At 41.5% G+C, this 16,309-nt stretch overlaps 2 protein-coding genes across 8 annotated transcripts in view; one reads left to right on the top strand and one right to left on the bottom strand.

Annotated features, from left to right (window-relative positions):
• The window catches only part of CCDC146 (coiled-coil domain containing 146), a 70,610-nt gene extending 59,180 nt beyond the window's left edge, over positions 1–11,430 (top strand). For 4 of the 6 annotated variants that reach the window (XM_085216793.1, XM_085216782.1, XM_085216785.1 and 1 more), the window contains 4 exons: positions 6,238–6,366; positions 7,460–7,633; positions 9,032–9,280; positions 10,221–11,430. In XM_085216793.1, the coding sequence (XP_085072919.1) occupies positions 6,238–6,366; positions 7,460–7,633; positions 9,032–9,280; positions 10,221–10,424 (756 nt within the window). In that variant the 3' untranslated portion in view covers positions 10,425–11,430. The remainder of the gene's footprint in view (positions 1–6,237; positions 6,367–7,459; positions 7,634–9,031; positions 9,281–10,220) is intronic. The other 2 variants (XM_085216791.1, XM_085216786.1) reach the window with 2 other exon arrangements.
• GSAP (gamma-secretase activating protein) overlaps positions 10,668–16,309 on the bottom strand; it is a 46,970-nt gene continuing 41,328 nt past the window's right edge. For both annotated transcript variants that reach the window (XM_085216801.1, XM_085216799.1), the window contains exons 27-31: positions 15,719–15,838; positions 14,901–14,962; positions 13,009–13,113; positions 12,809–12,902; positions 10,668–11,856 (exon numbers count right to left, since the gene is read on the bottom strand). In XM_085216801.1, the coding sequence (XP_085072927.1) occupies positions 11,756–11,856; positions 12,809–12,902; positions 13,009–13,113; positions 14,901–14,962; positions 15,719–15,838 (482 nt within the window). In that variant the 3' untranslated portion in view covers positions 10,668–11,755. The remainder of the gene's footprint in view (positions 11,857–12,808; positions 12,903–13,008; positions 13,114–14,900; positions 14,963–15,718; positions 15,839–16,309) is intronic.

Genomic DNA, 16,309 nt, shown 5'->3' with positions numbered 1-16,309 from the left:
TTCTCTAATTCTGTATTTAACAACAATTATCATATAAAATATAAGCCAGCATGTACAAGGCTTATTAAAATAGAAAGTTCACTAATACACCTGTCCAGGAAAGCACCGATGCTTGAAATACGTTAGTTTCTAGCTCATGTGTAACTGACTCCATTTGCCATGCACATATCCAACGCTCCATCCCAGCTAGCACTCCCAGGGCTGTAAATGTCAAGATGACTAAGCTGGAGAATGGCAGTCATGGGGAAAATATGGGAACAGAGATAAAAATTGTTAAAGCTGTATTGATGGGGTAGGTGGAGAGCTGGGGAATATACTTAGCTCTTCACATTTCTAAAATAACAGCCCAATTCAACCTTGACCCTGAGCCTACTCTGGAAACTCTGCTGCCTACAGTGATGCCACATACATTTCCTTCTACACAAAAACAGAGTAAGTTTTAGTTCTAGTTACAACGTGACATTAAAAAATTAACAAACTGCAGCGTTGGTCATTGTTCTAGGCATTCTTTCCTTGCTTTCTGAAATGGCCCATTTACTTTTGACCTTATCTCCAGATGGTAATTTTTTCCACACATACTCTGTTAACGTCTACACAAAATTATGGTGTACCACTGCCATCTTGATGGAGTCTGTGCCTCGCTGTTAAATAGTGCTTGCACTGTTCTCTTATTTCTGGTCTTTTAAAGAGATTGTATGCTCAGTTAATAAAATACAGTTTTGTGCAGTACCTTATCCAAATCATACCTCAAAGAGCTTCACAGCACAATTACAGACTTAAATGATGAATAAAAAGAACATAAAAAGAGATGAGAGACTGAAGAAAATAAGAAATGCTTCCAGATAAGACTTAGAATGAGACTGAGAGTCGCAAACGCAGTAACAAAGTGCAGATGATTTCTGTGTTAAGTTTTCTGTTCTGCATTCCTGAAACTTTCTCCTTTGAGATGACGGTCTGTGTTAAGAGCTGAAGGGAGGCTGCTATTACAGGCTTTTTAAGTCTTTTTGCATGAAGTAAAACAGAATGAAAATAGTGTCGTGATATGGTCTCTATGCAAGTTCCCGAGTCGGGGATTTTTGAGCAAACAATGGCAAATAATCAGTTGTCACTGGATAGTGTGGTTATGGAATATTAAGTGGTTCAAGCTGGCTGCCAGCCCAGCCATCTCCCTGTGCTGTCAGGTATTCTAGCATTAATACTCTTCCTTCTACTGGTAATAACCATTATGATTACTAAGAAATCGTTCTAAATCATTTGGCTTTATCACCTTGATTTAAATAGAAGTCATAACCCTACACTGAATTTTGGCATTGATTAGATCATTAACTCCTGTCCTGATTATAGATCTGGCCCCATGTTGATGTCCAACAGCATCACTTGATTACAATATGCGAAGTCTCTTACAGCAATGCTCATTCGCACATGATCTTGACTTAATGTGGTCAGTACAGGTCTAAATCCATCCTTCCTGTGAACCCAACTTCTGATGCCAAGCTGAAGCCTAAAGAGGTGGTAACAGGCACTCCGACCTGAAGTTAGAGCCCACTGGGCAAATTATACAGATCAATGGTAAGGGCTCTGTACTAACAAAAAGTGTTTGGTGTCTTTGCCTTTGGAGGAGATCCTGACAACTCTTGGAGGTCTTTGTCCTCAGGGCACCTGCCTCTCCTTGTGGATTGCACAGAAATCTTTGAATCATGTAGGAAAGGTGTTTCAGAAGGCATCTACGTTTGAAATACAGTTTAGACTATCTGCATTCAGCAGGACAAATCCTGTCTCTGCACCTTTCACATTTTCTTTTTCCTACACTGCCTGTCTCCTTAAATCTCGGGTATTTTCCAAATTTTGTCATCTTATTCTTTTCTGTACTGCCCTACTTCTCTCCCGCATTTCCCAGCCTCCTCATTACCCCAGAACTGTGTCCCCTTTTCTCACTCTAGATGTGAATTAAACTTTCTGGCACTGAATGCAGAACAATCTTCCATCCACAGATACAGTTAGAGGCAATACTTCAAACATAGGGAGCCCTGAAAACAAACTGGAAGGAATTTTTTTTTTTTTTTTTGGAGACATCATTTGAATCTAAGCCTCCCATATTCTTACCAGATGCTTTTACCAGTAAATTAACTCTTCTGAGATGGGTTATCTACTTCCTTAGAGACGCATCTCTGACCAGAAGGTGAATGAATGCATCATATTCAATAGACTACAGCTGCCAACCCCATGCCTGATGGCTGTGGTACCCACTCAGAAGTGGGGAAGCACAAATTGGGGCTGTATGGCAAGACAGGAAGAACAAAAATGTAACGTGGTCCTCCTGTATTCCACACAAGTTGCTCGATCATCAAAGCCACGCTTTCCATTCTTACGCTTTCCATCAAATGCCATATAGTTTCTCAAAAGAATGACGTGTTGATAGATTTTATCTCAAGCAACACCAGATCTGTTCTAAGCAAAAGCGCTGCCAAGATGGACTAGGTATTTTTGTTACATTCAGCGTAAAGCAATAAAATCAGAAATATTTAGAAGCACTTCCTCTATCTGACACAATAAATACCCGACAAGATTTTAAGATGGGCATCAAACTTTTACTTATGACTGCACATCACGTTCCTGCTGACTGAAACAACCCATGAGAACTAATCTACCTTCAACAGTGAGAAATACCTGGCATTAATCGTTAATTAGTCCAACAAACAGACCTGCTGAGCTCACAGTGCTCCAGGTGGCACTTTCACGCCTCTGAGCTAAGCTAATGCACAGGGACTGATAATTGCACGGAAGCATTTGGCATCAGTTTATCCAAGTTTTAATACATCCTCTGAAAATCTATGGACCACAGCATCAGTTGTAGAAAACCAGGGCTAGCAGAGAGAAGAGCTTCGTGGCAGTCCTGCTTGTGCCACAGGTGGGGCTGCCTGCCATTCATGAGGGCAGAGCTGCTCTTTCCTGGTGGAAGCTCCTATTCCGCAGGCAAGCTGTCCCACCGCTTCCTTAACACAGGAACGATTTTCTTAACCTTTAGCTGAGCCATTCTTACTGCAGTGTAGGCCTATAGACTTCTTTTCCATCCACCACGGACATAACAAACAGATCATTCTCTTCCTTCCTACGGCAACATTTCACATTCCTGGAATAAAGTCAGCCACGTTCCTCTTCCATGCCCTACTCCTGCACAGCCCTACTGCACAGCCCTACCCCTTTGCATCAGCCCTTAGAGCTTACACTGCTTCAATCCTTCTTTTCTACCTTCCTTTCTTTCTGCCTTCAAGTACAGCACCTAACAGCAGTGGCTGAGAGCAAAGGGATTCATTCAGGCAGGTGGCATTTCTGCTTACATGTCCTGGTATGATAGTAGCCCTTCTTGCAACAGTATGATTCACGTTTGCTTTGTGAGTACATTTCCTGATGTAGTCCTTATCTTACCTTACATTTTCATCAAGAACCTGTTTCCTTAGCTTGTTTATGATGAGATCATATGAAACAATATTGAAGTTCTGTAAAGATCAAACTGTATGATACCTACCATTTCTCATCCATGCTCAGGTTAAATAATAGGAGATCAGACTGTTTGGCATGACTACGTTAGCTATTATTCATAGTCTTTTATTTTCCAACTATTTACAAAGAAAGCTTCATGATTTCTTTCCATATTTATTATTCGGAAAGTGATTTATTAATTACATCTCTATATATTACATCTATAAATACTAATAACATCTATACTCTGCAGCTCCATTTCCCCCTATTTTAAAAACCAGATGTGATATTTGCCTTTTTTAGTGCAAGAGGTACCCCCCCTACATTCCCTCAAGTTTCTGGAATCAGCACGAGCCCTCCCCTCTCCGAGCAGCCCTTTATCTGCCTCTGTGTTCCCTCTCATCTTTTCATTCTTCAGCAGTTCTTCCTATCTACAGTCAAGCACTTCTTGTAGGGCCTTTTCCCATTCCCTGTATCAAACGCACTCCAAGAAAGGGCTTTTCTGGTTTTAAGACTTACCTATCATTACATTGTTTAAGCAGACTCATGATGTCATGGTTATCTCCAAATGTGCTTTGCTTTGCATATTTTTGGTTTAGCTTCTATTTAATTCCCATGACCTATAACAGTGAGCCAAGCATTTATCAGGAAACCTGATTTGTTTTTTTCTTGGTTCAGACAGTGTTTGTTCTGCATCAGTCCTTCTCTAAAGTAACAACTCAAACCTGTAAAACACAGCCCAGGGAGCTGTGCTAATCCTACAGAGGTGAGGTGCCACCACCTCCAGCGAGGTGCCTGCAGCTGCACTGCTGCTGGAGCCCTTTGGCCCCGGATCTCTGGCAGCAGCACTGCATCCTGTTGTTTGTGCTCACCCTGTTCTTGCATTCTTCCGCTTGTAGTTCTCAGGTACTGCTGGGTTCCATTTTCAGCTGTTTAAAATTAAAATAAACCTTTAAGTACACCTGAAATGAGTTGCATGCAGAAGGGCGTGCATTTTATATCAAACCACAATTTGACAAGGAAGCTGCTCAGCACAGATATTGAGGGCTTTTACTCTGTCTGTTCTTAGACAAAGTGTAAAGGAAAGATTTGCATGAGCCTTTTTCCCAGAAAAGAGCTGTTTAGAGCAAGTGCAGTGCTGACGTTTCATTATCACCTGCAAATAACTGTCACTTTTCCCATTTGCAGTTGAACACGAATTGTTCTCTTCCAGTAAATAAACCCTGTCCCTATAGCAATGGCAAAAACAATCACTTTGTATTTGTGGTGACCCTTCCCAGAGCTGTGAGCATCATTTCCTTGACAATGTCACCACCCCTAGCTGCAGGTTAGCGCTAACAGGGAAGTCACCACACTTGTGTTCCAACAGATGCAGAGGGTGTGACGGTGTGCTGACAGATAGCCAGGTGCACATCAGGCACACAGCCATCATGGCCTACCCCGTGAGTCCAGACATGAGGAAATGTTCCCAGTCACTCCTTCAGCAAGCAACTGAGAGGCACGTGGAGTTCTATCTATGTACTCTGGGAATCATAGGATGGCCTGGGTTGAAAAGAACCACAACGACCATCTAGTTTCAACCCTCCTACTATGTGCAGGGTCGCCAACCACCAGATCAGGCTGCCCAGAGCCACATCCAGCCTGGGTACAAAACACATTCAGCATTTCATTGCCAGCAGTGACTTGCCTGGGCTCACCTCAAAACCACCCTTGAAGGTGCAGACACTGTGCTCTGGGCTGGGCAGCTGAACCCCATCCAGCCTGGTCCTCAGGGCTCACTCTCCTCCCTGAGGGTTCCCGTTCTCCTCTGCCCAGAGCTGCAGCCATCTGCAGCACAGATAGGCCCTGCCACTCACTAACAGCAGCGATGGAGGGCGGCCCTCATCCACACCCTTGCGTTGGCCCAAGGGATGTGACTGGGCACAAACCAGTTCCAGCTTCCCATCGTGGCTGCATGGCCAAGGCTGACCATCTCCCCCCAGGACTGCTGCTTTTTCCCTAACTTTCAGAAGGTAAAAAAAATATCTTCCAGTCAAGGCACTTTTCAGGATACCTGGTTCAGAGAAAAACCCTGGTTGGCATGACTGCTGTACTGATACACAGGTTGCTGTGTTGCACACATAGTCAAAAGAACAAGAGCTCAAGAAATCATTGAGAGGAAGTTGTATTTATGTCTTAGAAATAAGACCTGCATAGAATCACAGAATGGTTTGGGTTGGAAAGGACCCCAAAGCCCACCAGCCCCAACCCCTACCGTGGGCTGGTTGCCCCCCAAGCTCAGGCTGCCCAGGGCCCCATCCAACCCAGTACCTCGAGGCATGGGGCACCCACAGCTTCTCTGGGCAGCGCCTCACCACCCTCTGAGTAATTTTTTCCCAGCATTTAACTTAAATTTCTCCTCTTTTCTTTTAAAACCACTTCCCTGAAAGAACCCTTCTGTGGCACAAGCTCTCACATTCACTGCCACTAGGACAGGACAATGCCATCTTTGACAGTGTAGGGAAACGTTCTCAGTGTTGGACCAGCACAGACTGACACAGGCCTGTGCTGCCAGAGCATCTCAGGCACTCCCAACAAGGCTGCAGTCCTGCTTCTGAGCTCGGGCAGTGCAGCATGGCCACGAGCTGTGCACCTGAGCACCGACTGCTGAGGCACAGCACACCAGGCACACCAGTACCTTCCCTCCCTCATCACTGCAATAACGGGGCTTTTTGCTTTTGGTCAGAAAAGTAACCCTTGCATGTTTTTGTTTGCCAGTATTCCCAGTGCAAGGACAGGATTAAAGAGATGGAGGAAATCTTTGTTGACCCCACGAATGAGAGCAGAAAGCGAGACCTGGGAGGGAAGGACCCGTCTCCACCTGAACTGCAGAAGAAGATTGAACAGGTAGTGTCAGGTCTCACTGCACAGCTCCTAAGACTGCGGGTTGAGTTCTTTTAGAAAAAGCAAATGGTGTGCAAAATAATAAACCATTAATGCATGTGAACCAAAGGCAGGCCTATCATCCTCTCATTATAAAACCTGCACACGTGACATAGGGTTAAACCAGCATTCTCCACAGTAATTGGCTTTTTCTGCTTTGTCCCCGTTCCAAACACAGCCCCTAAGAGATCGGTACCCAAAGGCACCCAGGCCAGCTGAGGGGCTGCACTCCTGGTGGTGCTCTCCCCCTGGGGCTGCATAGGAAAACATTAAGTCCAATACAAAAGCCAATTTCAGGGCACCTCCTGTATTGCATAAAGTCAGAAAGGGAAAGGGACAGAAGGAGCAGCCATGATATTTTTAGTTATTGTCTATCTTACTTACAGGGAAAAAAACCCACCTGCTCTATTCTGTGCTTCAGGTGGGTCTGAAAATCCCAGTGCACTATCCCCTCTGCTCTGCAGGTATTCAGGTACCTGCAAGCACAGTGCAGTTCTCATCCACATCCTCCTACTGAAGGGCTGATTGCAGTGACTCAGCATGAACACTTCCTGGGGCCCCTTGCACTGCTCCAACCTTTTGCTTTACTTCCCTGTGTCCCTTGACAGGGGAGGGATCTCAACAGGGCTGGGTGGGCACAGGGTCACAGCCCACCTGTACCAACCTCACCAACTCCAGAAAATTGGATTTTGTGAATGTGTAACATAGATTTAATGCTCCCAATCAATCTCTCCTTATGCTTTAAAGTCCTTTCAGTTGCACAGTACTTTCTTTGTATTTGGAGCTCACATTTAACAGCAAGGTGTAAAGGGAAGATTACTGCAAGCAAGAGCTGAAACTTTTAATGCTGTAACTCAAAAAACCAGAAATTTTAAAAAAAAGAAAAAAAACACTAGAAAAAAAAAATCATGGTTTTCACTAGAATCATGGCAAAGCAGTAGTAATGCTGATGTAATTTGGGAAAACTGCTGGTGAAAAATATTGCTGCTTGGTTACACTAATTCTGAAGGTGTCTCCAAGCAGTCACAGGAACACCTTCCATTGCACTTTCCCCCAGCATTTACCTGTGCCGTGCACATTCCTCCCACTGCAGCTGGAGGTGGAGCTGGTACAGAAGGAGGAGAAGCTGCTGGAGACAGACATAATCTACGAACACGTTGCCCAGCTCACGGACAAGATCCGTGCCACAGCAGAGAACGGGAAGCAGGGCACTCTGCTGCTAGCAACAAAGGTAAGGAGGGCACACTCTGCTCACTGGCCCATAGGAAACAAAATTCTATCTGGGCAGCAGGTGAGATGACTTGCTTGCAAATTACTAAACTAGCAGCTGGAATTAGTGACAGGCAAGTTATACGTTAGTTTTAAGAAATGATAGACATTTGGTAATAACAGTAATAAAGGCACAGCAAGTGCATTAGGAATGGACTGAGTGGACTTTCTTTTTGAAAGAAAATTGCAGCATCAATTGATTTTTCACCAAAATGTCACTGAGTTATTTCTCAGGTCAAGTGCTTCCAGAAACGAGATCCAAAGCAGGAAGGGAAGCTATGCAGTTGGCATATACTTTCATCGAGCAAGGCATTAAACAAAAACTGCAAAAAATGGAAGGAGGCCTGATCCTTAAGTAAATTACTTGAGACTGCTTAGAAAGTGTATAATAACAGAAAGGAAATCGAGAAAGCAAAAGAAAGGACAGAGACAGGAAGTCATTGACATTGGCCATAGCAAAAGAAACACAGTAGCAGCCAAAAAAAGAAGAAATCTTCCCACCTCCACCTCCTTAATGAAAAAGTTCCAAATAGCTCCAAACCCAGTGAGAGAGAAAGAAAAAAGAAAAAAAAGAAAAAAAAAAAAAAGTGATGTAATTAACATACAACAAGGCCAGGGCTGACATTCTTTTCTTTGTTATTATCTCTGGCACTCAGGCTTAAAATCAGAACACATCTCTAGAGGAAACCTTTCATTTTCTACAGAAAGAAATAACATGGCTGCCATTTGCCTTTGTGAAACTACAGCCATTGGCTAATAAATTACTGTACAGATGGCAGTGTGCCAGAAGTTACATGCTCTGGCTCTACCAATTCCCTATTAGTTACTTTAAAAACAGCATTTCAGTTCTTTTATGCTTTTTTTAATTTTAATTTTTAACTTTTCTGCAGTCAGAATCACAGATTCCCACTCTGTCCCCTTTCTGTCCATCCCCCTGCTAAGAGTAACTCAACACCTCACAAAACACCCATGTCATGTTGTCACTATCTTGCGAGGACTGGACTTAACACACTTGTTAATAATGCAGTAATTGTGCACAGGGTCAATGAGAATCCAGGCTTAATACCTTCCTTTGAGGCAAATGGAAATCTTGTTCGTCATCTGTGAAGAGCAGGATAGCATTAAGAAGTTGATATTTTCTAACCTTACGTTGGAGTAATGTGGCTTTTTATACTTATACATATGATTGCATGGTTCCAAGTATACACAGGAAATAGACAGTGTTTCGTTATTTTCAAGAATAATTTTTGAAACACAGTTGATTTCATCGACCTTACTTACACTGAGCACCGCATCCAGTAAGTGTCTACAGATGTAGGTGTTACTAAATATCCAAAACATACTTGGTTTCTGATTCCAGATAAATGAACTACAGAAGAAAATAAAAGACAGGACCCAGAAGATGATGGCTCTTGTCGCAGAGTTATCCATGAAGCAAGCACTTGCCATTAAACTCCAGCAGGAAATGAGAGACAGAGAAGAGTTTTTGATGATTGTTTCATCAAGGATAGATCAAGGCCTTCCTCCTCCTAAAGAGACAGAGATTGAATGGTTGAAGGTTTTACGCAATGAGAAGATGCACAAAGAAGCAGCAGAGGCCAGAGCTAGAGTAAGTTTTTGCTCTGTGTTACTTTGGCTCCTCCTTTTTTCCTGCTCTAACTTGTCCTTCTGAAAGAGCAGCACTAACTCACTGCACAGCTGCTCACTGACAACCATGGGCTCCAGGAGCTGGTGGGGATGATGGGACAGACAGAGGCAACTACAAAACCAGTTCACTGTGGATTTCTGGAGTTACAAATTGCAGTATGGCACACTGCTCAGATAGAACAGGTCATCAAACCTTAAGTAAAGGATATGTTACGCTCAGATTAATAATCAAAGGTAGATCTTGCTTTATGTGACAATGTTTTGAGCTAACTGATAAGATAGCCAAATACAACTGAGATGTATATAATTGAGGGAACACCTGCAGGTAGGAACTGGCTTTGCTATATGATCCTTCCTCCAAAGAAATCTGAAATGAACACAAAGCTGGGAGATGAACACACACAGTGCCTACATTTTTAAAGAGCCTGAAGGCATGAAGAACTGTTGCAGGTAACCTGGCTTAGAATAAGAAACTTCTGTCACTGATTCATTTCATATTATGTTTCCTTCCAGTACAGTGACAGTATTCAAGAAGAGATGCTGTCAGCATAAATGCAAACTTGGCTTTGAAGCATCTTAAGTATTATCTTGTTCCTGAGATGGTCTGTGCACACTTATTGCAATTACTATAAATTCATCTAATTTTCTTTCTCAACAACAGCATTACGGCCCAGACTACACAGTATTTAAAAGGACAAACTCATACCTATGTGATCAATAAATCATGCTTTCCTTTCAATGAACATTTAAATACCCATCTGTGTTTTCTTGTTTCTTGATTTGCTAAGAATTAGACTCATTTTATTTCCTCATTGGGCATCCTCTATTTTGGCTCAGAAGAGTACTGATTGCAGTCTTAAAACATATAGGCACGATGCGCTCACAACGCACTTCTTTTACAGCAGGCTGCAGAAGAGGAACGAGCTGCAGTGCCTGGCCATGTCCTCACAACAGCTGAACCACGGCCAACTGCTTACGTCCCAGATGATGCATACAGCCTGCCAGTGCCACGGCCCTATGGCGCTTTGGCTCCTTTCAAGCCAAGCGAACCTGGTTCAAATATGAGACATTTCAGAAAACCAATTATAAAGCCAATTGAAATCTGAGAAGACAACACAAGGTGGAAGAGAAGCCCATACCAGTTGCTGAGGATCACAAATCAATAGCATTTAGACTACATGAAATGCCCATTAGAGTATAGCCAACTTCCACACAGCAAACAAAGTAGTACTTAATGCCAGAAGCACAGCTAAATACTCAGTGATACAAGTTCCTTCCTTCTGACTAGGTGGAGTCTGGTATGCCAAATGCACTGCAGTATTTTAAAATGAGTAATTATCATACTATGCTTTTGTTTTTTCAGGTAAAGTTTTATTGCATCTATTTTATAGTACATTTCATTAAAAAGAATAGGATAGAAGATCTTCTCTGGTTATCAATAGCACATGAATGAAGTCTCCACATATTACACAAATGCACCACCCCAGCTTTCCACAGTCCAAGTCTGAAAAAAAATTATTCAACTGGCAAAAATTTATGTCACTGTTCAAAATATGAAAAAGTGCACACCAAAAACCAAACCCACTTCAATTATTCATAAGTAATAGTTGAAAATGAGGAGAAAACAACCTCCAGCAGTTCTTCCTGAAGCTGAGTTTTGAACCGTAATTCTAAAAGTTGGAAGGAAAGAATTCAGTAAAACTCATTTCATGCTGCTGTGAAGGTACATTTCCAAAGAATTTTCTTCTTGTCCCACATTGCATTCAATATATTATAAGCATCTTAAAAAAAACAAACATAACATAAAATCCCTCTCCCATATAATTTAAGGAGACTACGTTTTGTGCTAATTACATAGCTGAATATATTAGAATCCCACTCCAAAGGCAGAAGTACGTAAGACAATACATGACCACAAGGAGTGAGTATCATTATTGATGCATTATATACAAAGACTGATGCCTCATTTGTTATTCTTACCTATTTTACATCATCACATCAAGAAATGCCTTTATTAATCTAAATGAGTAAATAGTGGCCAATTTTTATTACTGTACAGCTGGACTACCCTTTCCAGCATTGTCCGTCTCATTAAAACTGTTGAGAGTAATATCATCTTTCACAGCATGTTTTGATACCCACTAGTTCCACTGATTTGACCACTTCAGACCTGAAACCCCAGATATGTTGGAAACCTAGGTCTGCGTCAGATGCATTTCTCTACAATTTACCTAGAGGTCAGTAATTTCAGCCTTAGTGCACTGGACAATTGCTACTTTGAGAAGCTGATGTCAGTAATGGTGGCTACTCAAAACTGCAGATTAATTAGCAAACAACACGACATTTAAGTTTTAAAAAAAAAAATCAGAGTTGGCTGCACACTTGTATATGAATGATTTTGAGTACCACAATTTACATGCAGTTGAAGAAAGCCATTTCAGGAATATCTGAGGCCCAAGAGCATCATCGTGTGTTTCAGTGCTGCGTCCTCCACAAACCTGACATTAATATGATCTTGTTTTTCATACGAATGCACACCTAGAAAAACATCATTAGAAAATCAGTATTTGCAAATCTAAGTGTTGTTGTACACTGAGTCCTGTGGTCTACTAAACATCCTGACCCACAATATCAAAAGATAAGGCATTAGATGGAACTATGTTTTCATCTAAATAAAATACCGACAGCTTTCAGTGCAGTTGTCTGATGCTCACAATGGCATACACTTTCCTGTTAGTAGGATATCAGTAAATCATGCCCCATGTGGAAGAAAGCTAGACTATCTCTGGAGGCTACTAGGAATTTCCATACTAATTCTACATTGGAGAGTCAAAAAAGATTTAAGCATGGCAGCTGTTTGTGCTAGTACATTCTTATATGCATCAGTATAGTTTAACTTTTTCCTCCTCCAAATAGGCTGATATCCATACATGAGAATACTGTATTAGCACTCAGGTCCCTATCACACCTTTACTTCATTTAATAGTAAAAGTATAGCAAACTACACTAAGCAGTGTAATGCTTCCTTAGGGCATTTTGCTTTTTCAGTGGAATTCAAAATCTTTGGATGCATCTGTTTCACTGCATGAAGCAAATACTGTGACTAATTTGAATTTCATTTCATAAAAAGGAACAGCTTTGAAATGCACCCCCTATCGGAGCATTCTTCTCTGAAGTGAAAGATTTGACTTGATCTACCTCTACTTACTGGACAAAAGGCAATGCTTTAGCTATATACTGTATAAGTAATGTACAAGCCCTTCTCTCCATTTAAACACAGAATAACAGCTACCACCACTCTGTATCCCAGTTTGGCAACTGCATTCAACACAGAGAGGATTCTGAATGAGAAGATATGCAGTGAGGAAGCACTCTGATGATTCCTGTCAACAACTAAACCTACATGTTCAGACATCACTAGAGTTTTATAGCAGTGTGAGCATTAAAGGGTAGCAATTACCAATCTTCCAAAGTACAGAATTAAAGTTACCTTGATTCTCTATCTCTGCCAGCACATTAGTCAGGTAGTTAAGAGGCAAAAATTCTACAGGGACTGGGTGTCTCTCAGGGACAGGCCTGCTACACTGTAAGTGAAAACAGTTCAGATTAATTTGCATGGTACCAAGTTTCAGTGTTATCTTCAGTGCATTATGGCAGACAGCAAGGTCAGGAATCTCAACAATGTCTTACCTGCCTATTCCCCAGCTTCTCAAGCAAAAGTTTCACATACTTCCGTGCAAGGAAATTAGCATTTGTTGGATGATCCCAGAAATGACGGGCCTTTAGACCAAGAGCCTAGTAAGTAAAATCCCCAAAAAAGTCAGTAACAAAACAGAGAACAGTGGAAATATAGTGGGGAAAAAGTACGAGGGGAGAAAAAAAAAATGAAATCTAGGCTTTAACACAGACTACTTTGCTAGTAACTAAGAGATTATCATAAACCCCCAAAACATGGGGAATGATCAAATCCTTGCTACTCAGCGCCCACTGAGCTACTCACTAATTTCAATCAGTCAATCAGTATTAAATCTGTCCCACTTTGCATGTGTACTGAAATATCAACTGAGGCTTAAAATGACTATTTATTTTTTACTGTGACTGTGGCTTAGAATCATTCTTCTCACAACGAATAGCAATAATGCCCCATTTGTCAGTGCTGTGTTCAGAGCAGGTTCAGTGGCAGAAAGCTTACAAAAACAGAATGCCAACAAGGAGAGACACTGGGAACAGAATTTACATCCCATTATTTAGGGCACTGTCTGGAAAATGGCAAAATTGATTCACATTCCCGAAGGCAAGAAATTCAAACTGAATTGTTCCAAAGCTTTCAATCCTAATCAGTAAGAAAGCAAATACGAACACATCGTGAAATTAGCTTTTCCTGCTGTTCTCCCAGTCTACATTCTTTTTCCTCTCACTTCCAATTACAATGAAATACAGACTATTGAAAGAGTTCATTTAGGAAACGCTGAAGGGTTTTCAGTGTTGCTGAAATACTTGCTTCTGAAGTCATCTAGTGAATGCAACCTGAACTCAAAATAGTCCAAGTCACCCCAAAGTGTCCTTTTAAGCAAACAAACTATTCTTTGCATTTTTTCCCAAAGCTGTAAATAGACACAATAAGGCACTGAGCCTACTGTGTGTAACTAGCAGTACATTTCCCCTAAAGCACAAGTCAGAGCACTTGGAATGGTGTTCCCCACCCACCAGGCTTGGGCTGACAGCTCAGAGTCCCCACAATGACCTCAGCTCACCAACCCCTGCCCAAAACAAGACACAGAGGACAAAGAACGCTTTGTAAAGCTCTCCTTCCCTACCCCTTCTCAAAACTGCTGCCAAATAAAGAAGCCCTTGTTAGGGGAAAACTCTAGCAGCACTTCTGGCCATTTGAACTACACATAACAGTCCATAATGAACAACAATAAGCAATTTATGGCCAGAAAAGCATGTTCTACAGCAAGGCACTCCCAAAGGGGGATCCCTGGTTTTCTTCCACTCGCAGATGTTGTGCTTCCTCTGTAGTATTGAAAAGGGAAAAGAAAGAGGCAATCTCCCATTGTTGTAACTTTCAAAGGAGCATCAACAGCATGTGCCCAAACACCTTACCAATGGGTGAAGCCAAGATCTTGTAATTCAATCACCACAGATCTCTGATTTGATCAGAATTTATACCTTCTACTGTACCAGCTTCTGAAAGCATTTGATAAAATGAACAAACAATGCCCAAGAAGGTTTCAAATGAGAAAGACATTTGTGAGTACTAAAACTACAAACAAAAACATCCAGAAACTCTCTCTAAACCCTCATTACTATTTTATGTGTGAGTACTCAGAACAGCATCATTCTTGTCTGTTTGACTGCAGCAAGGAACTGGACACATTGAAAACACTATGGACAAACCTAAAATTTAAGTTACCAAGGTACTCTACAGATTATGAACAGCAGATGGAGAAGCTTTGGAGGTTCAGGCTGTTTCTGTGTCCTCTGTGAGTCACAGCTAAGTCTTCTGTTGACTGGATCTTATGCACAGAGAGGAATTTCATACCCACTTCCAAATTCCAAGAACTAACAACCAAAATCACCTCAGGAAGCCTTGTCACAATACTGAATTTCAGCTTTTCATTCTTCTCATTGTCATCCAGATCTGCAAAAGAAAGGAGAAAAAAACTCAAACTCTTTAGTAGCAAACACATAACTTTCAAATTCTGCTGAAGACATACCAAAAAATACTATTTCTGTGATGAAAATTTTAATTTTACATAAGGGTTAGTAGGAATGTTACTTTTACAGTTTATAAGAATATTCTCCTGTGCTCTTGCATACAGCTTCACTATTTTAAGTAATGATTTGTACAATAATTCAGATTATATTTATCAAAATCAGGCATAGATTTATATAAGCATTGTGCCCATTGTGATTCTAACTGCACCTACAACTGCTACTTTGTACCACTCTCCATTCTGTTCCAAAGCTTCATGCCCCAATTATTCCTACTGTATGCTAGTTTGCTCCTAAGCCTCATTTGTGGAAACAAGCTGCTTACCTCCTGCTGAGAGGAAAGTCACAAACAGCTGCTCCTGATGATACAGAACTGGTTTTAACCCCTGCCTTTAGTTAACATATTAACACATTTAGAATAATCATGTTTAGAGTACATAGAGTACATCCCCCAATATTTCTTTGTTTACCACAGTAAGGGTCAATCATAGAGTACAAACCTTAATTTTCTCCTTTCAGCCAAGCAACACCAACAGCTACGCTCCTCACTGTAACAGCGCTCACAAAGAAGAAGAGCTGAGTCTCCTGATCAGTATACACTGGCTGTATCTGAATGGCTGAAAGGACATCACACCCAGCAAGCTGGCTGTTAAGCAAATGAAACATAAGAAACTCACAGTACCTTTCAGCAATTTCCTGACACAGGTTTCAGTCAAATGTAGAACCCCATTATCAATATAGTGCAGGAGAGTATGAAGGGGAAGACATCGAACACCAAGCCCCAGGTGAAGAGTGTGAAAACCTAAGAAGGAAGGACAAATTTGTTTGGGAAAAAGAAATATCTTTCAAAGTTTGTAGCATTGACCGGCATTACCGTAGCTAAAGCCAATGCTCTCCTCAATTTCTATGCATTTCAAGTTGGTAAGGAAATGAATTTATCTTTAAGTCTTGTCAAGCACAGCCCTGTCAAAAAGATGAAAGCTAAGGACTTGAAAACAATCATTAAACTTCTCCAAGCTTATCATTGGCTTACATCCAAGTTGTGTCATTAATTTATCTCTCTCTTTCTTCCCAATTTATCAAAGCTGAGGCCTCGCCACACTCAGTATGTGGCTGCTACCAGTACATTCCCACAGGCCATGTTAAGACTTCAGTTTTTCACTGAGCATCAGCCAGAAACCACAAGACACCATCATATAGCAGCATTTGCCCCTCACACACTGTAAGTTCAAGACACAGCTTCATACCAAAACCAGATTGAAACCAAATCCGA

The sequence above is a fragment of the Meleagris gallopavo genome, chromosome 1 (assembly GCF_905368555.1).
Source record: "Meleagris gallopavo chromosome 1, MGAL_WU_HG_1.1, whole genome shotgun sequence".
Taxonomy (NCBI): domain Eukaryota; kingdom Metazoa; phylum Chordata; class Aves; order Galliformes; family Phasianidae; genus Meleagris; species Meleagris gallopavo.
The sequence above is the reverse complement of the archived record's forward strand: the minus strand, read 5'-3'. Positions and strand labels throughout refer to the sequence as shown.